The sequence below is a fragment of the Rhinopithecus bieti genome, unplaced genomic scaffold, assembly GCF_001698545.2.
Source record: "Rhinopithecus bieti isolate Rb0 unplaced genomic scaffold, ASM169854v2 scaffold_23236, whole genome shotgun sequence".
NCBI lineage: Eukaryota > Metazoa > Chordata > Mammalia > Primates > Cercopithecidae > Rhinopithecus > Rhinopithecus bieti.
The window spans coordinates 2,525,644-2,552,972 of record NW_016811820.1 but is presented as its reverse complement, the minus strand read 5'-3'; the positions used below and the strand labels follow the sequence as shown (position 1 = coordinate 2,552,972).

The 27,329-nt window shown below is 38.3% G+C and overlaps 1 protein-coding gene across 1 annotated transcript in view; it reads right to left on the bottom strand.

Annotated features, from left to right (window-relative positions):
- The window catches only part of AUTS2 (activator of transcription and developmental regulator AUTS2), a 1,233,574-nt gene that overhangs the window by 689,325 nt on the left and 516,920 nt on the right, over positions 1–27,329 (bottom strand). Inside the window, 1 exon segment of the mRNA XM_017895186.1 lies at positions 9,547–9,648. Coding sequence (XP_017750675.1) covers positions 9,547–9,648 — 102 coding nt within the window.

Below are 27,329 nucleotides of genomic sequence, written 5' to 3'. Positions count from 1 at the left end.
GATGGATTGCCTGAGGTCAGGAGTTTGAGAGCAGCCTGGCCAATGGGGTAAAACCCCATCTCTACTAAAAATTCAAAAATTAGCCATGCGTGGTGGTGTATGCCTGTAATCCTAGCCACTCAGGAGGCTGAGGCAGAAGAATTCCTTGAACCCAGGAGGTGGAGGTTGCAGTGAGATGAGATAGCGCCATTGTACTCCACTCCACTCCACTCCAGCCTGGGCGACATAGCAAGACTCCGTCTTGGCGGGGAAGAAAGGTCACGTTCTTTGCCTAAGGTCACACACAATAAATAGCAGAACTTCTATTAAATCTTGGCCTGTTTGTAATAAATGCCCATTAACATTTCATAATTTGAGGCTTGTTTATTAAAAGTTTTTAAGCATGTTTTGCTCCTAACTTTTGACAAAATTCCCCAATTACAAAATTCTGTTTAAGTTGGAAGCAATATTTTCCCCTTGAATAACTCATCGTAAACATTTATTAAATATGTATTCAATTATTCCCCTTACCTCTTCCCTAGTGACTGATCTAAACAAGTTACTATGTCTCCTTGATGTGGACAATCTGAAAGTCCTTGTGGCCAATTATTCCCTCCCGGCAACATGGTCTGGTAATACATAATTTAGAAAAGCAAAGCATATTTGAGTTTTCTTTTAAGACAGAGTCTTAATAAAAGTCTTTTCTTTTAAGTCTCACTCTGTCACCTAGGCTGGAGTGCAGTGGCACAATCTCTGCTCACTGCAACCTCCACCTCCCAAGTTCAAGCTGTTCTCTTGCCTCAGCCTCCCAAGTTGCTGGGAGCACAGATGTGCTCCACCACGCCCAGCTAATTTATTTGTATTTTTAGTAGAGACGGGTTTTCACCATGTTGGCCAGGCTGATCTTGTACTCCTGACCTCAAGTGATCTGCCTGCCTTGGCCTCCAAAAGTGCTGGGATTGCAGGCGTGAGCCATCATACCTGGCCCCATATTTGGTGTTTTTAAGCCTCACCCATGAGTCAAATTCTCCAGCTACACTGGAATTCTTTATTCTTATTCTTTTGGCCTAACCAATTCAAAAAAACAAAGCTAGAAAAATATAGTATTTTGATTAACCTCACTTGAGAGTAAGTCTCAACTGCCAATGCTCCTAAAAATATCACTAAAATGGGTGAAAAGGCTGATGGAAATTTTCACCTTAGCTGAAAAACAAGTTATGGGCATGATGGACTAATAGGGACTGAATGTATTCTCCCCTCAAGCAACTAAAAAACTGGACAAAATGTATGCAACAGGAGTTTTTAGAAACTGGGTAAGATAAAGGACAATAATATCTGAGAGAAGAGAAAAAAGTAGGGTGACCCTTAAAATTTTCCCACCTCACTGCCTGGACAGTTTTCATGCCATAGTATTGCGGGGTAGGAGGTGACCCAGGTGGAATCTCTGAGTCTTGAAGGCAGAGTTGAGAATAAGGGGAGGCCAAGACAGTTGGAACTCCAAGGCAGAGGATAAGGAGGAGACAGCATCACAGAAAGCGAGAATCATGAAAGCTGCAGAAGGTTCCCCTCTAGTTTCCACCTGAAGACTAATCAGCACATCTGTGAGAGAAAAATGCCTGAGGCAAGGAAAACAACCACTGGAAAGGAGGAGGAAGAACTTACAAAGCTCACACAAGGCAGGGAATAGTTTGTTTTCCCATAATTTACAGTGGAAAAACCTTGTAAGACATTAGGGATTAGGCAGAGTACTCAGTCAGCATGGAGGAAAAATTATCTTTAGACTAAAGATTGTTCTAGTCTTCTCCAACAAAGTACAAAAGCAAACATTAAACACACACACACACACACACACACACACACACACCTACATAACAAAATTGTATCCCAAAATGAGTAATGGTTATAGAAACCAGAAATACCCAGTACCCAACAAGGAAAATTTTATGATGTCTGGCACTTGATAAAAAATTGCCAGGCATACAAAGAAGCCAGAAAATATGACCCACAGTGAGGAGAAAAAACAACCAATAGAAACAGGCCCGGAAATGGCACAGGTGACAAAATCAGTACACAAGGACAGTAAAAGCTGTAATAACTATTTTCCGTATGTTCAATGAAGTGAAAGAATAAGCATAATAAGAACTAATATGGGATTTTTAAAGAAAAAACGGGCCAGGCGCGGTGGCTCACGCCTGTAATCCCAGCACTTTGGGAGGCCGAGGCAGGCGGATCATGAGGTCGGGAGATTGAGACCATCCTGGCTAATACGGTGAAATCCCATTTCTACTAAAAATACAAAACCTTAGCCGGGTATGGTGGCGGGCACCTGTAGTCCCAGCTACTCGGGAGGCTGAGGCGGCAGAATGGCGTGAACCCTGGAGGCAGAGTTTGTAGTGAGCAGAGATCACGCCACTGCACTCCAGCCTGGGCGACAGAGTGAGACTCCGTCTCAAAAAAAAGTAAAAACAAAACAGAAACCAGTAGTAGTCTTTGACTCCACCTTCTCACTCTCTGATAGGCATTAAAGAAGACTGAAGATGGGCCGAGAGCAGTGGCTCACGTCTGCAATCCCAGCACTTTGGGAGGCCAAGGTGGGCAGATCACGAGGTCAGGAGTTTGAGACCATCCTGGCCAATGCGGTAAAACACCCTGTCTACTAAAAATACAAAAATTAGCTGGGCGTAGTGGCACATGCCTGTAATCCCAGCCACTCGGGGGACTGAGGCAGAAGAATCATTTGAACCAGGGAGTCAGAGGTTGCAGTGAGCCAAGATTGTGCCACTGCACTCCAGCCTTGAGACACAGCAAGACACCATCTCAAAAAAGAAAAAAAAAAGAGTGAAGCTGCACCCCTTCCTTACACCATATACAAAAACCAACTCAAGATGGATCAAAGACAAGTGTAAAACCCAAAACTATAAAAATCCTGGAAGACAACCTAAGCAATACTATGCTGCAGATAGGAAAGGGCAAAGACTTCATGACAAAGTCATCAAAAGCAATCAAACAAAGGCAAAAATGGACAATTGGGATCTAATTAAACTTAAGAGCTTCTGCACAGCAAAAGAAACTATCAACAGAGTAAACAGACAACCTACAGAATGGGAGAAAATGTTTGCAAACTATGCATCTGACAAAGGTCTAATATCCAGCATCTATAAGGAGCTAAACAAATTTACAAGATAAAACCAAACAACTCCATTAAAAAGTGGGCAAAGAACACGAAGAGATACTTTTCAAAAGAAGACATATATGCAGCCAACAAGCCTATACAAAAAAAGCACAATATCACTGATGATTAGAGAAATGCAAATCAAAACCACAATGAGATATCATCTCACCAGTCGAAATGGCTATTATTAATATTAAAACGTCAAAAAACAACAGATGCTGGCAAGGTTGCGGAGAAAAGGGAACGCTTATAAACTATCGGTGGGAGTGTAAATTAGTTCAACTATTGTGGAAAGCAGTATGATGATTCTTCAAAAAGCTAAAAGCGGAACTACCATTTGACCCAGCAATCCCATTACTGGATGTAAACCCAGAGGAATATAAATCATTCTACCATAATGACATATGCATGCAAATGTTGACTGAAGCACTATTCACAATAGCAAAGACATGGAATCAACCTAAATGCCCATCAATGACAAATTGGATAAAGAAAATTTGGTATATGTAAACCACAAAATACTACATTGCCATAAAAAAGAACGAGATCATGTCTTTTGCAGGAACATGGATAGTGCTAGAGGCTACTATCCTCAGCAAAGTAATATAGGAACAGAAAACCAAATACTGCATGTTCTCACTTACAAGTGGGACCTAAATAGTAAGAACTTACGAACACAGAGAGAGAAACAACAGACACTAGGGTCTGCTTGAGGGTGAAGGGTGGTAAGAGGGAGAGGAGTAGAAAAGATAACTATTGGGTACTGGGTGATGAAATAATTTGTAAACAAACCCCTGTGACATGAGTTTACCTATGTAACAAACCTTCACATATACCCAGGAAACTAAAATAAAAGTAAAAAATAAATTAATTGTTAATTCTCTTTCAAGCAAAAATGGGGCATCTTTATTCTCTAAAATATTGCACAGGTAGGTGTTGCTTTGGTATCCAAAAGAATCATTCTGTGGGCTGACTTGTTAAAAGCTTTCATCTCGGCCAAACATGGTGGCTCACGCCTGTAATCCCAGCACTTTGGAAGGCCAAGGCAGGTGGATCACCTGAGGTCGGGAGTTTGAGACCAGCCTGGCCAACATGGTGAAACCTATCTCTATTAAAAATACAAAAAATTAGCTGGGCGTGGTGGCAAGCGCCTGTAATCCCAGCTACTCAGGAGGCTGAGGCAGAAGAATTGCTTGAACCCAGGAGGTGGAGGTTGCAGTGAGCCAACATCATGCTGCTGCACTCCAGCCTGAGCAACAAGAGCGAAACTCCGTGTCAAGCAAAAAAAAAAAAAAGTGTTTGACGCAGGATTCTGCAATCTCAGACCTGCACATGTGTGAGGGAAATGTGACTAGGGATCTCAAAACATTTCACTAAATGTCCACTTTTTGGATCAATTTTCTTTCTTTCCTTTTAGTAATGTTGCAAAAGAATGAATGTTAATAATTAATGAACGATATGCCTACTATATGCCCACAAATTTTTTTGCATAATTTTTAAATATAATAAACAATATGAATTGAAAGTGTCTCATTGACTGACTTAACACTGACAGGATTTTATAATGTCTGGCATCCAGTGAAAAATTGCCAGGCATACAAAGAAGCAGGAAAATATGATCCATAATGAAGAGAAAAAACAACCAATAGAAACAGGACCAGAAATGACACAGGTGACACAATTAGTAGACAAGGATGGTAAAAGTTATAACTATTTTCCATATTTTCAACAAAGTGAAAGCACAATAAGCATTATTACAGTCCTAATCATTTTTACATTTTTTAACAGATCACCAATTCAGTGGCATTAATTACATTCAAAACATTGAACAACTGTCATGACTATCTATTTCCAAAACATTATTATCATCCCCAAAAAGAAACTCTATCAAGCAATAGCTTTTCTCCCTCCCACTCTCCATCCCCCAAATTCCTGGTAAGTTCTATTCTACTTTATGCCTCTATGAATTTGCGTATTCTAGATACATCATATATGTGGAATCACACAATATTTGTCCTTCTTTGTCTTGCTTTTCTTTAGCATGATATTTTTAAAGTTCATCCATACTGTAGTATATATTACAATGCCAATCCTTTTTATGGCTGAGTATATTCCATTGTGTGCATATCAGCCAAGCTGTCATGTTTCGTTTATCAATTCATTTGTTGAGAAACACATTGTTTGTTTCTACCTTTTGGCTACCATAAATAATGCTGCAGTGAACACTGGCTTACAAGTCTTTGTTTAAGTTCATGTTTTCCATTCTTTGGGGTATATACCTAAAAGTGAAATTGCTGGGTCATATGGTAATTATATGTTTCAGCTTTTTGAGGAACTGCCAAGTTGTTTTCTACAGTGGCTGCATCATTTTACATTCCCACCAGTAATGTATGAGTGTTCCAACCTCTCCACATCCTTGCCAACACTTCTTATTTTTCATTCTCTTTTAAAAAGCGTAACCAACCTACTAGGTATAAAATGATAATCTCATTACAGTTTTAATTTGCACTTCTCTAATAACTAATGATTTTCAGCATTTTTCAAGTACCTCTTCTTTGTACTTCTTTGTAGAAATATTTCTCAAATTCTTTGCACATTTTTGCATTAGGTTGACTATTATTGAGTTGTAGGAGTTCTTTACACATTCTGTATAACAAATACCAGTTATATGATTTGCAAATCTTTTCCCCATTTTGTAGGCTGTCTTTTTACTTTCTTGATAATGCTCTTTGGTGTGCAGAAGTTTTTAATTTTGATTAAATCCAATTTATTTTCTCTTTCATTGGATATGCTTTTGGTGTCATATCTAATAAGCCACTGCCAAATTGAAGGTCATGAAGATTTACCTGTATATTTTCTTCTAAGAGTTTTATGGTGTTCACATTTAAATTTTTGTCATTGATTCATTTTGAGTTTATTTTTGTACATAGTGCGATGTAGGGGTCCAACTTCATTCTTTTGTACATAGAAATCCAGTTGTCTCAACGCCATCTGTTGAAGAGAAAATTCTTTCCCCATTGAAGTGTTTTGGCATTCTTGTTAAAAATCAGTTGGGCATATAAGTATGGGCTTCCTTCTGGGCTCTCCATTCTACTCCATTGGTCTATATGTCTAATATTAGGCCACTATCAAACTGTTTTGATTAACTGTAGTTTTGCAGTGAGTTTTGAGGTTGGTAAGTGTAAGTCCTCTAACTTTGTTCTTTTTCCAGACTGTGTTGGTTATTAAGGCCTCAAGCCATTTCATATGTATTTGAGAATCTGCTTTTCCATTTTTGCAAAAAAGGTTGTTGGAATTATGATAGACATTGCACTGAATCTATAAATAGCTTTGGGTAGTACTGACATCTTAATAATATTTAGTCTTTCTATTCATGAATATGGAATGTCTTTTGTCAATTTATTTTTATCTAACAGAAAGTGAGTTACGGGAAGCAAGCCAAAAGACCCAATGGCAGCTCTAGTCCCCTAAACTATCACGGTTTTCATTTCTCTACACTATGAAGAAAATATGACTGACTAACCCTGGAATAATTTCCAGGGTCAATGAGATCTTACATTAAAAGTGTAACAAAATCTCAGAAAACAGCTATTTAAACATTAACAACTTAGATAAGAAAAGTTGTCATGGTTTTATGATTGTATAGCTCCATCAGAAAATTAATCAAACACATAGACACACAATAAAACATATTCTTACACACAGAAACACACACAGTAAAAGACTGTTAGTACTCTTTATTTATATAATTTGATATTATACCACAGAAGAAGGGGAGGTAATTATCTATAACTATTAAAATAACATAAAAATAATTATACTTTATTCCATTTAATTCCTATAAGAATTTAGTATCTCATACAACATCTCATCATAAACCTCACAAACTTTCATGAGAGGTGCAGGAAGGCAGTTGTATCTTGGAGTTGTATACCTTGGCTGATGGAGAGATGGATGTGGTATTATCATAGAGAACTGCTCAGTGTGCTACAGTAGTCTCCAACCATTTATGTTAGTAGACATCTCGCAGTAAAAAAAGTTTTGAGTATACACTCCTTAGATCCATGTATTTAAAAATTATAGACAACAACTATTCCCTACTCGTTAAATTGAATACTAGTAAAGTTTAATTTATTTTTCTCAGAAAAAAAAAGTACTAATATTTTCTCTCTGGAACTCAGTGAATCATCTTGCACTCTATAATGAACAGCACACTGCTTTAGAGTATGGTGTTTTTTTTAAAAAAGGAGAAAATAAAGGATTTTGCTCCTCATTACATATCCTTTATTTGTTCTTAATACTCAGACACACTGAAGTATTCTCTCTTTTTTTCCTGATACTACTCTCTCACTTACTCTGTTAATGCTAGATCATCCTGGCCAACATGGAGCAACCCTGTCTCTACAAAAAATACAAAAATTAAGCCAGGTGTGGTGGCGCACAGCTCTAATCCCAGCACTCTGGGAGGCCAGGGTGGCAGATCATGAAGTCAGGAGTTCAAAACCAGCCTGGCCAACATGGTGAAACCCTGTCTCTATTAAAAATACAAAAATTAGCTGGGTGGGGTGGCATGGGCCTGTAATCCAGGGTACTCAGGAGGCTGAGGCAGGAGAATCACTTGAACTTGGGAGGCAGAGGTTGCAGTGAGCTGAGATCAGGGCACTGCACTCCAGTCTGGTAACAGAGTGAGACTCCATCTCAAAAAAAAAAAAATTCTCTTTACTTGATCCACTTCACAAAAGAATTTCCAAGTGTTGCTCTTGAGGCACAGGTGAGTTAAGAATGCACATATATGCCTGGGCGTGTGGTGGCTCACGTCTATAATCCCAGCACTTTGGAAGGCCAAGGTGTGCAGATCACGAGGTCAAAAGATCAAGACCATCCTGGCCAACATGGTGAAACCCTGTCACTAAAAATACAAAAATTAGTTGGGCGTGGTGGTGCACGCCTGTAGTCCCAGCTACTTGGGGGGATAAGGCAGGAGAATCACTTGAACCTGGGAGGCAGAGGTTGCAGTGAGCCGAGATCGCACCATTGCACTCTAGCCTGGCGACAGAGTGAGACTCTATCTCAAAAAAAAAAAAAAAGAATGCTGATACATGACACATGAGTAAAGAAGGCAAGAGAGTCCAAAGAGGCATAGGTGGTTCTCAGAAGCAACAGAGGGGGAACCTGCCCTGTTGGTGGGTAGCAGACTAGAGAACAATTAAAATCACATCTAGAGGGCAAATAGACATCTAAAGAGGTATGACGCATTCTCACAAGGTTTTCCTTCCAGAAATCCAACAGGAATTTTCTTTTCTTTTTTCTTTTTTTTTTTTTTTTTTTTTTTGAGATGGGTTCTTGCTCTGTTGCCCAGGCTAGGTACAGTGGTGAGATCTCGACTCACTGCAACCTCTGCCTCCCGGGTTCAGATATTTTCCTGCCTCAGCCTCCTGAGTAGCTGGGATTACAGGCATGCGCCACCATGACCAGCTAATTTTTGTATTTTTAGTAAAGACGGGGTTTCACCATATTGGCCAGGCTGGTTTCGAACTCCTGACTTCGTGATCCACCTGCCTCAGCCTCCCAAAATGCTGGGATTACAGGTGTGAGCCACTGTGCCCAGCCCCATCAGGAAATTTAATTCCTCGTCTTGCCAAGTAAGTGGCTGATTAGTCACCACTTCCAGCAGGAATAAAAATGACAGGGATTGTTAACAATTTCTTAAGTGAAGAAATTACAAAAAGCCCATAGCTAAATGATGTCATTTCCCAGTCTCAGCACTACTTGACTACTTCTTTCAGTTGCAACAGATAATAAAAGTATCATCATTCCTCTTTGTCGTCTGTTGTTGTTGTTATTGTTGTTGTTTTTGAGATGTAGTTTCGCTCATGTTGCCCAGGCTGTAGTGCAATGGCTGGATCTCAGCTCACTGCAACCTCTACCTCCTGGGTTCAAGTGATTCTCCTGCCTCAGACCCCTGAGTAGCTGGGATTACAGGCATGCACCACCAGCTAATTTTGTAATTTTAGTAGAGACGGGGTTTCTCCATGTTGGTCAGGCTGGTCTCGAACTTCCGACCTCAGGTGATCCACCTGCCTTAGCCTCCCAAAGCGCCGGTATTACAGGCATGAGCCACTATGCCCAGCCTTGCTGTTTCTAAGGTAACAAATAGTTCCTCCTACCTCATGATTCGTCAAAATACATTTTTGCTCAAACGACATTTTAGAATGATGCCATAATTACAATGCTCACATAGGTATACAAAGATAATGTGAACTGCAATGCTTGGGTAGACAAAAAAATTCTAAAGATGAGGGAAAGTTATGTAATTCAGACTTGAACCAATGGTGTGTGTGTGGCCTAGTGGTTTTGGTTTATTTATTTATTTATTTATTTTTAATTAAACTTACATCGCTGAGCCTTTCCCGAGAGCTGCTCCGGTGGAAGCCCTTCGATTCTCCACTGGCACTTTCACTGTCACTGTCCCTGCAGCTGTTCTGTCCTGGCTTGAGCTAAAGGCAAAAGAAAAGAAGAAAAAGGAAAAAATTAGTGGTCTCCTTCTTAGTTCCTGTTTTTGATTCTTGTCAACAGTGAAAAGCCAGGCAGGGCTCACGCCTGTAATCCCAGCACTTTGGGAGGCTGAGGTAGGAGGATCATGAGGTCAGGAGTTTGAGACCAGCCTGACCAACATGGTGAAACCCCGTCTCTATTAAAAATGCAAAATTTAGCTGGGCGTGGTGGCACATGCCTATAGTCCCAGCTACTCAGGAGGCTGAGGCAGGAGAATCACTTGAACCCAGGAGGCAGAGGTTGCAGTGAGCTGGGACTGCACCAGTGCACTCCAGCCTGGGCGATAGAGTGAGACTTCATAAAAAAAAAAAAAAAAAGTGAACAATTTAAGGTTCTGATCTTTAACATTCTTCTCAGTTTCTGAATACTGCCAGGCAAGTTGCCATAGAAAAAACACAGAGGGTAGAATAAGCAAAATATTCACCATGAAATGTCAATGTAGAGAAAAGAGTGGGCAAGCCTTAAATAAACATCTAAAAAGCCAAACCAAGGTCCATAAATTAGAAAGTAGTCTTTCCATCAAATTTTTTCTTCTGTTCCACTGCAATTTTTTTGCAGTAATGAAAAGACCAAAGACATTGAATAAACTGAAGTGAGATTACACCAACTATGATTTCTTACCTTTTTTCTTCTGTCTTGTCTCAAAAAAAGAAACAAATCAGAGCAAAATGAAACAAAGTTTTCTTCTCCTAGGAAAAAAATGATGAGATGCTGTGATGTCATCCTTCAAACAGTGGGATGACACCTAATGATCTTGTTCATTGAGATAACATCCTGGAGGTTTCTTACTGGATATTTAAAAGAACCAATGAAGACCTACAGATTAAGTAAATTAAATCAGCACTTTTTCAACACATAATGTATTAAGTGTCACATCCGGGAGAGAATTAAGTGCTGAAGATATGCTACTACACCAAAAAAACCAAACAAAAGTCCTCTCATGAAGTTTATATTCTAGTGGTTTCTACACATTTAACAAGCTCCGGTTTTCCATTAAAAATGAAAAAAGACGTAAAATTGAAAACCATCAGTCTATATGAGACTGTAAGTCATAAATATATGGAGCATTGGTCTACAATATCATCACCAACCACATTTTCAGAAACACCAAGCAATGTAGTATATTGGTTACAAGTCACAGCCCCTTGACAATGTTTTCAATATAACAAGACAAAGGCAGCACAAGACAAGCAAATACAACACCACAAGGAGATGATACATGTTCAATGAAACCAAAAAGTAGCCACGGAGGTTCAGAGAAGTGATTTCTGAAGCCTTGGATTTTAAAAGTAGATTAAACTCATGGCTCAGAGGACAGTGAAAGACACTCCAGTGAAGAGAAAGGCAGAAAGCAAAGACAGAAAAAGCAACATACTGGGAAATGATCAGCAGTCTCATTTGAAACAGAGTTCCTTTGGGGAGACAATAACGAGAAACATTAGAGATGGGTGCATGAATGAAAACATGGAAAATCTCAAACTAAACATAAGCTCCATTTTTCTAGACAGGAGGGAATTTCAAAGAATAGAACAGGCAATAAGTAGCAAACTTTTGCCTGTAGGGATTTCAAGTGGCTATGGTGCCAAGGGGAAGATGAAACCAAGATGAATAGAGAGTGAGGCTGAATCAACATTCCTTGTAGTCTTTAAAGACTACAGTTCAGACCTCACTTCTGGTCATACCATTCACAGAGTCAGCTTCCCCCACGTCTTCAAAACAAGGCATTCTTTTTTGCTATCAACCTTTCCAGAAATTCACTTTTATCATATTCTTCTAAAATCCCTTTCTCCGGGAAGTCTTCTATAAAGGAGCCCAGAAAATTGATGCTAATTTTACTTTGTATCCTCCTGAGCTCTTAAGTACTTAGTTTTCTCCTCAGTTAATGCTAAACCTCCTCATTCTAAGTTAATTCAGATGCAAGTTGTATGAGGCTTTAGCTATTACTATGGAATAAAAGTTCAGAATATTGTCATTCTCTCCAATTTTTCAATTTCATACTGATAATAAAGGAGAGATTTAATCTAAAATGAGCATCACCTTGTCTCCATTTCCTGAACTTTTCTTGTCCATTCCTGCTCTGTAATTTTTTTCACACCAGATTCCCTCTGTCTGGAATGTTCACCCTTACCTTCTCTGTGCTTCAAGATGTTTTTTAAGGCTCAGATCTTACCCCCTCCGCTATGGTCTTTGAAGAGCTCTTTCTTTCTATTATTTATATTTTTAATATGCCTTCAAAATTTAGCTAGCACGTCATTCTTCATTAAATGCCTTGATAATTATGATACATTTTTCAAGCTCAAAAAGCCTATTGTTATAACACAGTTATACCGATTATTAATAAAGTCTGCATGTGGCATGGGCCCTCTAATTCACAAGCAGTATCAAACTCTTACCCCACTGATTCTGAGTTAAGTAAGGGCAGGTAGAACTACCCCCAAGATATGGATGAAAAAAGTAATTCTCAGTGCACAGTTAGATGTTACATTTGACATGGAAGTAATGATTCTGTAGCATACTAGTATTCTCCACATAACACGTTTTCAATTTCTTTGTGGTACCTGACTATAGTACAGTCACAAGGAAAAGAATCTTGTTAGGTGATATGTGATCAATACCTTTATGGCTGAGCACAGTGGCTCATGTCTATAATCCCAGCACTTTGGGAGGCCGAAGCAGGGGGATCACTTGAGCCCAGGAGTTCAAGACCAGCCCAGAAAACATAGCAAGACCTCGTCTCTATTTAAAAAACTAATAATAAAAACTCAGTTCCCAACTTAGATGAGAGCTACATATCCAGCTGGAAACTAAGAATATAAAGAACGTCAGGGCTTTTACTAATATCCAACTGGCTTAACAAAACCTGGGCATTGCACCTGGGCCTCTTCCATGCTTCTTCATGAAAGGAAAATGATGACTTTACCAAGGCATAAAAACACACTTCAGTGGCCCTGACGTAAATTATCTGACTAAATGTTGATCTAGGCTAAGGGCAAAACCCAAGAAGGACTGAGAGGAAGCAGCCTGCTAGCCTTCCCAGTGCCCTGCCAGCAAAAAGCACTTCAGTGAATTCTCTTCAGAGAGCCTTACATAAAATCCACCCCTTTCTCCTCCAAAGCCAGGCTCAAGTTTAAAGGAAACTTAGGATTTTAAGCTGTCAGACAGCTCAATATTTCAAAGAAATGAATTGACTACACTAAGTACTAAAGCTAAACCACAAGATTTCAGGCAAAGAAGTATTCATTCCTAATCCCATGCATATATTTTCTTTCTTTCTTTCTTTTTTTTTTTTTCTGAGACAGAGTTTCACTCTTGTTGCCCAGGCTGGAGTGCAATGGTGCAATCTCGGCTCACCACAACCTCCACCTCCTGGTTTCAAGTGATTCTCCTGCCTCAGCCTCCCAAGTAGCTGGGAGTACAGGCATGCGCCACCACACCCAGCTAATTTTGTATTTTTAATAGAGATGGGGTTCCTCCATGTTGGTCAGGTTGGTCTTGAACTCCCAACCTCAGGTGATCTGCCCACTTCAGCCTCCCAAAGTGCTGGGATTACAGGCGTGAGCCACCGTGCCCAGCCGAATATATTTTCAAACTAGCATTTTAGCCACATCCAATGGACCATTTGCGGTAGCATAACTAACTCAGAAGTTGTAATCCTTCACCTGAAATTCCCAGCTATTACCCACAACCAAGAGACATCACAAAGGCCAGGTGCTGACTTAAACATTTAAAGAGCTAAGAAAAATTGATCTGCTTGCATTGATTTGTATGAGCATCCATGACCGCTATTACAAGAAAGCTTTTCTTCTAACTGATACAGTAAGCTTTCAGTAAGATTTCTTACCATCAGCCTTTACATACTTCAGGACCTTGTTTATTTAAAAATTACTATAATCCACTCTCTAATGTGAGAAGCTTCTTCCCATTAGAGTATTACATATTAAATAGTTTGGACACCACAATGAGAAATAAATAGGCAAAATGAAAGAAAGCTGGTATCTGCCATGAGTGGCAGTAATTCTATCAATGAGATTAACATGTTTTATAAAACGTAAGAAGCTACTTTGTTTTTCATTAGATTTCATTGTCAACAATATATGCTCCAAATTCTGAAATTGTGATTCCATTATAGTGTTAACTGTTATTAATGGCTAATTAGGAAAATAACGATCCATGGTTATATCACTGCTAATGAACATGGAACGAAGTCCCATCACCCTAGACTGCATGAAGGTAGCGCAATTCTGTGCACATCTGCTCAGAATTTGGGAGGTGGACTTTCCCATTCTTTTCAGCTTGGATATGAAGAGTTTCAAAAAGATGCTACATGCCCAGTAGGTGTCATTAATCCATCAAACAAAATTTACAGAAGGATAAATTATGTGAAGAATATATCTGTGCCTGGAATTTGAGAGGAATGATGTGAATTATGCAGGCAATGTAGAAGAGTGTCCAAATGGAATCTCCTTTCACAAATTTGGTTCCTCAAAGCAGCACATATACTTTTTCAGACAGATGGGTTTTCCTGTAGGAATGTAAATGAACTCTATACAAAATCTGGGGAATGTTTCAGTAAGCTCAAAAGATTCCTTTTTCAAGAAAATTTTAATATACCCATAGACTTCACTACCATCAAAGCAGTCAAGCATTTAATCTTGAAAAATACTGTTTTTTTTTTTTTTAAAGATAAAATTGTCCCCAAATTGGGAAAGTATCCTGGATTGAATTTGTACTATTTTATTCCTTAAGTTTTAAAGGGTATTTCAGATGAGAGGCACATAAACCAAACTAAAAAACTTAATGAAAATGCTGATGAATCAAAATAAGCAAACACAAAATAACTACAAGTAAAATTATAAAGTTGGATAGAAAAACTATTTTTAAAAAAGAAAACTTGTTGTACTTTTAAATGTACAGTGCCAAGTTGTGCATAAAAGCCAAAATTTAACAAATTTTGGACACAAGGGCAGGGCAAGGAATTTTTCTGGGATCACAGAATCAAAGGTTCTTTTGTTATCTACAATAGTTAGAGAAAGTGTTTTAAGTAACAATTTGATAGTCTTGAAGCTAACCATTAGTAAAATTTACATGTTAAAAATATTTGCCTTCCAAATCATTATAAAATATAAAATAATTCAAATCATAATAGAGAAAGAGAAAGAAAATAAGAAAAGTGGCAAGAAAGCAAAGCGTAAAACAAAGTGTTCTGATAACAATATAAATACATTAAGCTCACATTTAAAAATAAAAAAAAAATCTGGTTTATGTTGGGTAAGACAGATAAATGGATAGATAGATCAATCAACACATTGAGATCCCATTATGTATTAGTTACAAAGAACTCCTAAATTAAAAAAAAGAGAGAGAGAAAAAGACACACGATTAGAAATTAGTAGGTAAAAATCGCCTGTCAAAGTCATTTTACTGTGATGAAAGGGTAAAATCTTTACCTTTTATACCTCTGAAGTCTTAAGTTATAAGTCATTATATAAAATTATATAAAGTAAAAAAAAAAATCTAAATAATAAAAGAAAGCAAAAGAAGGTGGGAGGCTTTAGCATCCTACTAATCAAGGAACAAGAAAACAAAACAATGAAAAAGGATGCAGAGGTTAAAAAATGAAGTTTGACTTAGTCAACCCACAGTAAATTGAGTAACTTAAAGAGACACACCTAGAGGATCTATGGGACATTACCACCAACTGATAATGTACTAGGTAACAAAGAATATAAGAATAAATCTCAAAATGTAAAAATTTATGAACAGACTTCTCTATGATAAAAGTAATAACAGCATTTTATGCTGAATATCCATATCACCTAAATAATTTTTTTAAAGTCTCTCTACAATTACAACTGGGTAAAAGACAAAATCACACATACACCACTTAAAAATTAAGAAAATGAAAATTATAAATTTATAAATTTTAAAACTTATAAGACATTGTAAAATCTTTGCTAGAAGTTAACTCATGGACTTAATGCATTTTCTATTAAACGTGAAAGAACAGAAATAAATGGCCTAATTATAAAGCTTAAAATGAACAAAAAAGAAATAAGACAAAAAGGCAAGTATAGGTAAAATCAGAGGAAGAGAATTCTAAAAACGAGAAGAACATAATTAGAAATTAAAATATTGTACAGTTAATAAACTATAGTATAATCTGGGGGTAACCCATAAAGATATGACATACACCTCTAACACATCTAAGTATAAAAGAGATGGCAAGCAAAACAAAACAAAAGATAAATTTCTAAATACAAAAGTAAACATTCTACAGTGATACTTTCAAAATCATAATTAAACAGTCTAAAGTTTTTAAGAAGATTTAACAACATTTGTTCCAGAACATGAAAAAATATGGAAAGTTAATTTGTGCCAAAATCTAGTGACAAAACAAAAAATGAAACTACAGGATGACCTTCCTAATTTAAAAGCTGCAAAATCTGAAGAAATATAGCAAATTAAATTTAATAACATATTAAAGTATAGCCCACCAAGTTCTAACAGGATTTTTCACAAGAATTTAAGACTCTACCAATTTGCAAATGGTCACAAGGGAAATTTTAGAGGTGGTGGCAACGTTTTATGGTGATGATTGCATAACTCTTTAAGTTTACTAAAATTAATCAGCTTGTACCATTATAATGAGTGAATTTTATGATATCTAACTTACATTCTAACAAAGCAGTTTATTTTAGAAAGGAAAGATCCCATCAGTTTAATCTCTTACTCCAGAAAGTCAGGATCCTGTTAATACTTCACTTGATTAGGTCAGGCTTACAGAAGAACTTCCTTTCATAAAGTCAACTGTGCTACATAGGAAAACATGAGAGTAAATAAGGGGCAAGTATTTCTAGGGTCATCTTGGAACTCTGCCTACTACGGTGGATTTTAAATAAGAAAGTTTGGTATTCCCTCAAAATTCATGTATCATAAAGTCACTCTAATGCAATTAGAACAGTTTCATTAATGCAAAGTAAGAAACAGGATTTCTGGATATGCTTGGACTTTGAAAAGTTATTTATCTGTGTTAATGATATTCCCAATAAACACTTAAGGTATTATTATACAGGAAATGACTTAAAATTGTGCTATTAGCTTAGAAAATAAAAACTACTGGAGTGCTTCCAGCTGCCAAACACACATATTACTTAAAGGGGTTCAGTGGACTTCATAGCAGTAGAAAAACTGTAAGTTAATAATTTATTTTATTTATGTATTTATTTATTTATTTTTTTCAGATGGAGTTTCGCTCTTGTTGTCCAAGCTGGAGTCCAATGGCGCGATCTCTGCTCACTGCAACCTCCACCTCCTGGGTTCAAGCGATTCTCCTGCCTTAGCCTCCCGAGTAGCCGCGCCCACCACCATGCCTGGCTAATTTTTATATTTTTAGTAGAGACAGGGTTTCACCATGTTGGCCAGGCTGGTCTTGAACTCTTGACCTCGGGTGATCCACCCACGTTGGCCTCCCAAAGTGCTGGGATTACAGGCATGAGCCACTGTGCCCAGCCCTAATAAAATTTAAAGAGGAAAATAAGCCAAGATCAATCTAACTATATAGCCTCAAACATAAATAAGAAGCAGTTAAGAAAATTGAGAGAGATGTGACTGACTTTGATATCATTACTATAGACACACTCAATCCAGACAGCAGAACTTAATAATGTTCTACTGCTTATCAAGAGAATTGTAACTCTACTCTCTATTATTAGGCCAAAAGGATATTGTGATACTATTTCTTCATAACCTAATAATGTGAAGGCAAGAAAATGGAAGTGTAAAAGGCAGTGTTTGATATATAACTCACATATCTATCTATAACTTAGATACTATTCCTAGGTTTAATTATGCTGTAAAATGAAATTCTAAGGCCCCCTCACCATCTGAATGGACTCTTCCTCTTGGCAAGGGCATTCTAAGGCTAACCTGAGGGATGGATTCAAGCCATGATGGGGGACAAGGGCTGGACATGCCTCATAATACCTTCCTCCCTTTCAGAATTACTAACAGAACAGACTCTCTAAGTCTGATGAGAAACATTTACAATTTATTCTCTCTGAAGCCTGCTACCTGGAGGCTTTATCTGCATGATAAAACCTTGGTCTCCATAACCCCTTATCATAGTAACCCAGACATTCCTGTCTATTGATTCCAGATCTTTAGACAATAAATTATCTCTTTCAATCAACTGCCAATTAGAAAAGTTTTAAATTTTGACCAAAAGTCTAAACAATAGAGAAAAGAGATGTACAAGAATGGAAATGTACAAAAGATGTACAAGAATTAAAGAGAAAGCCCAGAAATGAACAGATGGCATTTGGCATTCCTTGAGTATAACCATGGACTAAATGATAAATCTGTTTTCAAATAGGCTCAGAAATTCACACACAATACACATACACAATGCAAAAATAATGTGATGATGGAATATTTGATTGCTTTAGTATAGTTTTCAGCTTTCTTAAAGTAAGATTTTGATCATTAAAAGTAATTTAGAGACAATATTATTTGGTTTTCAAGGATGAATATAAAATAAACACACAAACCTTACTTTTAATGATTTTCTATTTTATAAAACATGTTTCAATAACTTTTAAATGGCCTGGCATTCATTAAAATAGCCACCACCCTCAAATATAAAATGCCTTCTATCTTTTGTTTTTCCCCTTCTAACCTGAAAAAACTAAAAGTGTCCAACTGAAGGTCTGAGAAAGGAAATATGTAAGATGAGTCTGGAACACCTTGTCATCCTAGCAAGACCCTGACAAAGGGGCTTGGGAGTCAAACTGAAGAGATTCCCACTGACCAAAAATGGAACAATTTGGGCCAGGCATGGTGGCTCACACCTGTAATCCCAGCACTTTGGGAAGCCGAGGCAGGTTCAAGTGATTTTTGTGCCTCAGCCTCCTGAGTACCACACTCGGCTAATTTTTGTGTATGTATGTGTATATGTGGCATGAGTCACAGCTCCCAACCTGGAATTATTATTCACATTTTGTTGTAGTTACAGTAAAAAAGCAGAGTCCTTTACAGATACACAGTAAAACATTAATGGGTGAGATATCTTGAGTCTGAGTTTTATTTTATAAAATAATTCAGGGGAAAGGGGAAGCAGTACCTACTGGGGGAGGGGGAAGTGTAGCAATATAGAGGAAGTAAGATTAGCCATGTCTTAATTGTTGAAGTTCGATGATGCTGGGTTCATTATACTGTTATCTTTACTTTCAAATATGTTTTAAAACTGCCATAAGAACAAGTTTTAAAACTTTGTTTCTGGAAAAGCATTGTTCTTTTCTAACCCATACACTTACTGGTTATCCATTTTAATTGAAAAATTATGAGCATCTAGAATTTGTTATAATATAAAATACTTTGGTTGCAAGCTATCAGAACTTCTTGAAAATAACTTTTGACAGCAAATCTCTATCCAACTTGCCACTGTTTTGATCCTAGTTCATTTCAAATGCAGCCAAAAATTAAAATCTCATTAAGACTAAGCCCCTACACTGTCCATAGCTATCTCAATAAATTATATGTCACTAAACTTATCATTAGTGACTATCCCATGAAAGGCCATATTACTTCCATGAGGACAGAACTGAACTGGTATACCACACACCAGAGTTAACCTTTTTTTTTTTTTTTTTTTTTTTTTTTTGAGACAGAGTGTCGCTCTGTCGCCCAGGCTAGAGTGCAGTGGCAAGATCTCAGCTCAGAGCAATCTCCACCTCCCGGGTTCAAGCGATTCTCCTGCCTCAGCCTATCAGATTCATGCCATCCTCCTGCCTCAGCCTCCCGAGTAGCTAGGACTACAGGCGCCTGCCACCACATCCGTTAATTTTTTGTATTTTTAATAGAGACGGGGTTTCACCGTGTTAGCTAGGATGGTCTCTATCTCCTGACCTCGTGATCCACCTGCCTCGGCCTCCCAAAGTGCTGGGATTACAGGTGTGAGCCGCCACGCCCAGGCTTTTTTTTTTGAAAGGGAGTCTCACTCTGTTGCCCAGGCTGGAGTGCAGTGGTGCCATCTCAGCTCAGAGCCACCCCCACCTCCCGGGTTCAAGCGATTCTCCTGCCTCAGCCTGCTGAGTAGCTGGGATTACAGGCACACGCCACCACGCCCGTCTAATTTTTGTATTTTTAGTAGAGAGGGGATTTCACCATGTTGGCCAGGGTGGTCTCGATCTCGTGACCCACCCGCCTTGGCCTCCCAAAGTGCTGGGATTACAGGTGTGAGCCACCGCGCCCAGCCAGAGTTCACCCTTTTAAAAAGCCAAGTATGTTTAGGAGATGGGATGGGTCTCATAAATGCATGTTCTAGAATATAAATACATATATTTAGATTCTAAATATATATATATATATATTTTTATTTTTATTTTTTTGAGGCGGAGTCTCGCTCTGTTGCCAGGTTGGAGTGCAGTGGCACGATCTCAGCTCACTGCAACCTCCACCTCCTGGTTCAAGCGATTCTCTTGCCTCAGCCTCCTGAGGAGCTGTGACTACAGGCACGTGCCACCACGCCCGGCTAATTTTTTTGTATTTTTAGTAGAGACAGAGTTTCACCATGTTAGCCAGGATGGTCTCTATCTCTTGACCTTGTGATCTGCCTGCCTCAGGCTCCCAAAATGCTGGGATTACAGGCGTGAGCCACTGCTCCCAGCCTATGTTCTAGAATATTTGAGAACATATCCAAATATTAATAGCCAAGCATATTAAGTTCAAAACATATCTCTATTATAAACTTAATTGTGAGGCCAGGCGTGGTGGCTTACATCTGTAATCCCAGCACTTTGGGAGGCCGAGGCGGGCAGATAACATGAGATCAGGAGTTCAAGATCAGCCTGTCCAAAATGGTGAAACCCCGTCTCTACTAAAAATAGAACAATTAGACAGGCATGGTGGCTTGCACCTGTAATCTCAGCTACTCAGGTGGCTGAGGCTAGGGAACTGTTTGAACCCAAGAGGTGGACTCGGTCTCAAAAAAAAATAAAATAAAATAAATAAAATAAACTTCATTGTTTCCACCCAAAATTCACATGTTGTAGCCTTAACCCCCATTACTTTAGAACGTGACTATAGGTATATATAGGGCCTTTAAAGAGGTAATTAAGCTAAAAGAAGCAGCCGGCTCCAAACAGGCAAATGCTTCATCCTTTGAACCCCTCCACTCTGGGAGTGGTTTAAGAAGGGTCAGAGCAAGGTCCAGGGCAAATGTTCCTCCTGCCTGGCATAAAGGCTGTCCAGTCATTAACAACCTTTATAATACTAAACGCAGTGGTAATTCTCAGTCCTCATCTTATTGACATAACCATAGCATCAGACACAATCACTCCCTCATACTTGAACCACTCTGCTTCACTCTTGCTTTTCCTCCTACCTCTCTGGCCATTACCTATCAGTCCTTTGCTCGTCATTACAATGGCCTACAAAGCAGTCAGTCCCTGCTCTGGCTCCCAAATGATTTCTTTGACCTCATTTTCTACTAGTCTCTGCTCACTCTTAACAGTTTTATTATCCTTCCCACTCTTCCTCAAAAAAGCTAGGCATGCTCCCAACTCAGAGTCTTTGTACTTGCTGGATTCTCCATATGAAATGTTCAACCCAAAGAAGGTCACATTCCTCACTACCTCCCTTCTTCAGATCTTTTTTTAAACGCTACTTTCTCAGTGAGACTCCCTAATCACCCTATGTACAATACAACCCTGCCTGCACTTAACACCTCCTAATGTAATGCATAGTTTATTAATTTTGTTTGTCCTTTGTCTCCCCCAAAGTCTCACCAGCATACCACAACTAGATGATAAAATCTATCAGAACCAAGATTTTTATCTGCTTTGTTCACTATAATGTATCCAGAGCCCAGACAATGTCTAGAATTTATTCAATAAATATTTAATTACTCAGTACGCATAATATTTTAAGGTCAGATACATGTAAGACAGTCTGAAATCTCCCACAGAATGGCCCTTGGAACTATTATCAAGGAGTGTAACTGGGTCATAAAAACCTTGTCGGCTGGGCGCAGTGGCTCACGCCTGTAATCCCAGCACTTTGGGAGGCCAAGGTGGCAGATCACAAGGTCAGGAGATTGAGACCATCCTGGCCAACAAGGTGAAACCCTGTCTCTACTAAAAATACAAAAACTAGCTGGGCGTAGTGGTGTGTGCCTGTAATCCCAGCCACTCGGGAGGCTGAGGCAGGAGAATTGCTTGAACCTGGGAGGTGGAGGTTGCAGTGAGCTGAGATCACACCACTGAACCATTGAACTCCAGCTTGGCCAAAGAGCTAGACTCAGTCTTAAAAAAAAAAAAAAAAAAAAAAAGCTTTCTCTTCTGGGATTGCCAATAAGAGAGTCAAAAGCTGAGTGGTAACATGAAAAGTTGTCATATGTGCTAGTGAGCATCACAAAATCAACCTTAGGTTCCCATAGTCTCAAATGTGCTATCACGATCTGTTCTGAAACAGTGATCATATGCAATTTAGATATTTTAGGTAGTGAGGATATAGGGATTATAGAAAAAGTTGCATAAATTACAGTTAGTTAAGAAATCCTTCACCTGCCAATTTGAACATTTCTTAAAGTACTTGTTCAGCAAAAGGTCAAAACCACTACAGAAAAGTTAATAGCTCTCTTAGTATTATAACATACTACGGATGAGATTGCCACTTTATGTAATTTGGATAATATGAAGCATTTAAAAACCCTATGTTTTACCTAACAAGTGGTGGGAAAAAAAAAAAAAAAACTCCTTTCTTATTTTTTGTTAAAGATCAGTCCAGCAAAAACTTTTTTCCAACATATCCTGCAATGACAGAAAGCTTTTAAAATATGTACTAACAAACACTGATTTCTTAATAACAACAATAATCTTTATAAAATAAATCCTGGGTAAATTTTTAAGATGGCGCTTTCTGTGGAGATGGTATAAAGATTTTTTTGTTTTGTTTTTCGTTTTGGAGATAGGTTCTTGCTTTACTGCCTAGCCTGGAGTGCAGTGGTACGATCATACCTCACTGCAGCCTTGAACTCCTGGGCTCAAGAGATCCTCCCACCTCAGTCTCCCCAGTAGCTGGGATTACAGGTGTGTACTACCATGCCCAGCTAATTTCTATATTTTTTTTGAGAGACAGGATTTTGCCACATTACCAAGGCTGGTCTCGAATTCCTGGACTCAAATGATCCTTCCACCTGGGCCTCCCAAAATGCTGGGATTACAGGCTTGCATCACCACACCTGGCCTGATTGTTCTTTTGATACTGAATGAATCATTTATATGAGCTCCAGTGCCAGCACGGTCCAGTTAGCAAGAGGGTGTTTCCCCTGGAAACGAGAGCACTAACTGCACTAACGCTATAAAGGGTCAATGGAGCACCATGACAAAGAAGACTCCACACCCAACATTGTCCTGTGTCACCTATTCACATTATGAGCCTGGCCTCTGAGGAACCTGAATTAGAGACTCAGGGTTTAAAACAAACTTCACTTCCATAGAGCAAGTGACTTTCACTCAGCTCCAGAAGATTTATAAAGACCCTCCAATTTTTAATCTGGGCAAAACAAACTTAGGAAATTAGATAATCTAATTTTGACTGAGGAGCAAGTGAGGTAAAGGAAACGTAAAGAGAACCATGGATTTCCCAAATATCATTCATTTTTGGTCTAAACACGTGGAATTTCTCCAAGATGCAGAAAGATTCAACTATATAAAACTTCTAAATCTTGGCATGATTTTAGCTGATTAATACAAATTTATGAGAAGTAAACAAATTTTCTTAGCCAAACTCATAGATAAAAAGACAAATACTAGGCCCTCTGGAGACATCAATTGGGATCTCATGCACAGGTAGATGAGTTCTCTCCACTGTAGCTCTACACATCTGGGCAATTAACCAGAGCCAAGGTGACATTAGCTGAGATTTTCATTTTGGGGGTAAGAACTTAAATGCAACATTGTTTGGCTATCAACACAGGGGAGAGGCTAGTAAATGAAGGGTTTATTTCTGGCTCTTACAGCTGTAGTGCTAATGTATATTCTCAGTAGCATCCAAAATATCTCACTGGCTCCATGTAATCAAGAAAGAAAGCAATTAATATTCAAGAAAGAAAGCATATTAATTATTAATTATTGTTTGTTTCAAGAAAGAAAAAAAAGAAATGTGGGTCCAGGTGTGTGCTTATGCCTGTAATCTCACCACTTTGGGAGGCTGAAGCTGGAGGATCACTTGAGGCAGAAGTTCAAGATCAGCATGGGAAACATAGCAAGACTCAATCGTTAAAAAAAATTTAAACACTGCCAGGAACTGTGGCATATGCCTGTAGTCCCAGCTACTCAGGAGACTGAGGCGGGAGGATTGCTTGACCCCAGCACTTCGAGGCTGCAGTGAGCTATGATTGGCAACTGCACTCCAGCCTGGGTGACAGAGCAAGATCCCAGCTCTATAAAAACAAAACAAAAGACAAATATGCAGTCTTCCTGTATTATTCCTAAGCATCAAAAAAAAAAAAAAAAGGCTATAAATTAAATTGTACTTCCCAATTTACAGACAAAGAAACTAAAGCTGAGAAAGACTAATCTGTGCCAGGTCGCAAGGCATAAAACAGTAGAGTCAAGACTAGAACCCATGCCAGTTGTAGTCTGTAAGCCCTCAACGGTTATGCAGAGCTAGTGGAATACAGTAGTAAAAGTACATCCTTAGAGTTAAAAACTTTAGCTGTCCTTCATTCCTCTAAATGTCTAAATTCTGTCTTGATCTTGAATGCAAAATAATCCACATGTACAAAGATAATCTCTAAGTTTAAATCAACTGTTAAACCAGCTCTGTTTAATAGATTCTCATCACACCATGGAATAAAAAAAGTCAACTCATCCTCCTTTAAAGGAGAGAAAGAATACATATAAAATACATGCAGTGGGTAAGTGGGAGGAAAAAAAGACATACTTCAGCTATTCAGGACACTAGTGTGTTTTAAAATTATTTTTCACTTCCATATTCCAAATTCCCTAAACTCCAAACAGATCAAAGTTTTACAGATTATCCCTCAAAAAAAGACAAGAAACACAAATTAATAACTATTTAAGCATTCTGTTTCATCATAACAAACAGATGGTTTTAATATTCTAGAGGCTAATTCCTGAACAATTAAAAACACAGCAAGACATTAACATCTAATGAAACATTTTAACTACCAGTATATGCATCTGCCATTAATTCCCACACAGTAAGGTCTTGGATCTCCTCAATCTGTTCTTTATTAAGGAAAGTTTTCCACTCTGAATTTAGTGAAGTAGAGAATTAACAACTGTTTTCAATCAGCAATCAGCAGGATATTTCGCCAATGTGTACTGAAACTATGTACACATGTACACTATCAGACTTCAATTTATCCTTACAATGGCTTTGATGTACACACATTTACAATTTAAGAACAGACCCAATTTTCTAGTTAGGATTCCCCCCCCAAAAAACTTATGCCACATTAGCCCCTTGATATATAACAGAAACTCTCATTGAGCTGCTGGTAAAAAAAAGTGTATATATTGAATAACTCTGCTTATTTTTGACTCAATTTGCCTAAAATAACCTAGACAGCAGCTTCTACCCTTGTACCAACATGGAAAGGCAACTCATAAGGACAGTAAAGGACAAGTGGGCATATCACTTTCTTTGATCTAGTAGCTTAAAAACAGGATGATCAATTACCATTAAGCTGCTTTCATTTCTTTGATGACAATAATGTTGTACACATTTGTCTACTCTTACATAATTTTCTCTTTTATTTACTTATTTTTTGAGATGGAGTCTCACTCTGTTGCCCAGGCTAGAGTGCAATGGTGTGATCTTGGCTCACTGTAACCTCCACCGCCTGGGTTCAAGCGATTCTCCTGCCTCAGCCTCCAAAGTAGCTGGGATTGTAGATGCACGCCACCATGACTGCCTAATTTTTTTTGTATCTTTAGTAGAGATAGGGGTTTCACCATGTTGGCCAGGCTGGTCTAGAACTCCTGACTTCATGATCTACCCACCTCGGCTTCCCAAAGTGCTGGGATTACAGGCATGAGCCACTGCGCCCAGCCTACTGTTATACAATTTTCTAATAATTGTACATAAATAATTTAATCCTCATGTAAATATTTAAAGTGAGAAAAGTAAATTTTAATGTATCCCCTTTACAACAAAACTACAATACAGAGAGATGAACAACTCCACCAAGACACCCAGGGACTGGGTGGTGAGGTGAGCCTAGAAAGTGGATCCCTGGTTGAATATTATGTTTACTGCCCTTGAGGTAGTGCCTACTATTTGCTGTACTGAGCTACAAGTTCCTCTCAGAACCTGTGAAGCAGATATAATTATTACTAATTTAGACTTAAGTAAGTGGAGGCTCATGTTAACCTCAGATTAAACAGAAAGGAAGAGATGGGCCTAGAATTCACATTCAGGCCTTTTTATTCTGGAGTGTGCATTATTTCCAAAACATTATGCTATCCCTCAGAGTAACATTATATTAATAATTCACGGGCAATGGAGGCATATTACAACACATTGCAGTGTGTCTGTTCCTTTGGATACCTCTAATATTTTTCTGATTTACTGACCAAACATTTGGGGTAAGCAATTAGCAAACAGATATAAATAATTATTCTGGTATCTCTAAAGGAATAAATTAAGTAAATATCACACATCTTAATGATTATTTTTACAACCATGTCTCTCAATTCTGGATGACTAATACATAATTTGATGGGGTCGAATCTTAATATATTAATTGCATTAATATAAGAATAAATTCTACAATACTCTCTCAAATGTCTTCAAACACTTCAAATAATTAAAGCAGTCTCTAACAGTTAGTTTTTTGGTAATATTAGACCAGACAAACAATTGAGAATATAATTTCATTTACCTTAGCCATCTAAAGAAATTTAGATTAAATTAATGATGGAAAAAAACTATAATCAACTGAAGTTAATTTTACTTCTTACTCAAAATCTACAGGTGCCATGCAATTGCTGTCTGACTTATAACTATAATCTTATTCGTGTAAGATTATTAGAAGGAAAAGAATAGAAAGGCATGTAGACTAGCCCATTTATTTAAAAAGCTCTGCTAAATTCCAGTACTTATATCTACAATACATACATGTGTGTGTGTGGGTGTGGGTGTGTGTGTGTGTGTGCGTGAGAGAGAGAGAGAGAGAGAGATCTAACCAAAGAAACTATAATGCCACAACTATCTATATGAAAATACCTGACAGCTGGTAGCTAATGGTAAAAGGAAATCACCAAAAAATAAAAAATAAATAAAAAGTAAATAAACACTGCAGGCCGGGTGCGGTGGCTCAAGCCTGTAATCCCAGTACTTTGGGAGGCCGAGGCAGGTGGATCACGAGGTCAGGAGATCCAGAACATCCTGGCTAACACGGTGAAATGCCATCTCTACTAAAAATACAAAAAATTAGCTGGGTGTGGTGGCGGGCATCTGTAGTCTCAGCTACTCAGGAGGCTGAGGCAGGAGAATGGCGTGAACCCAGGAGGCAGAGTTCGCAGTGAGCCGAGATTGCGCCACTGCATTCCAGCCTGGGCGAAAGTGCGAGACTCTGTCTCCAAAAAAAAAAAAA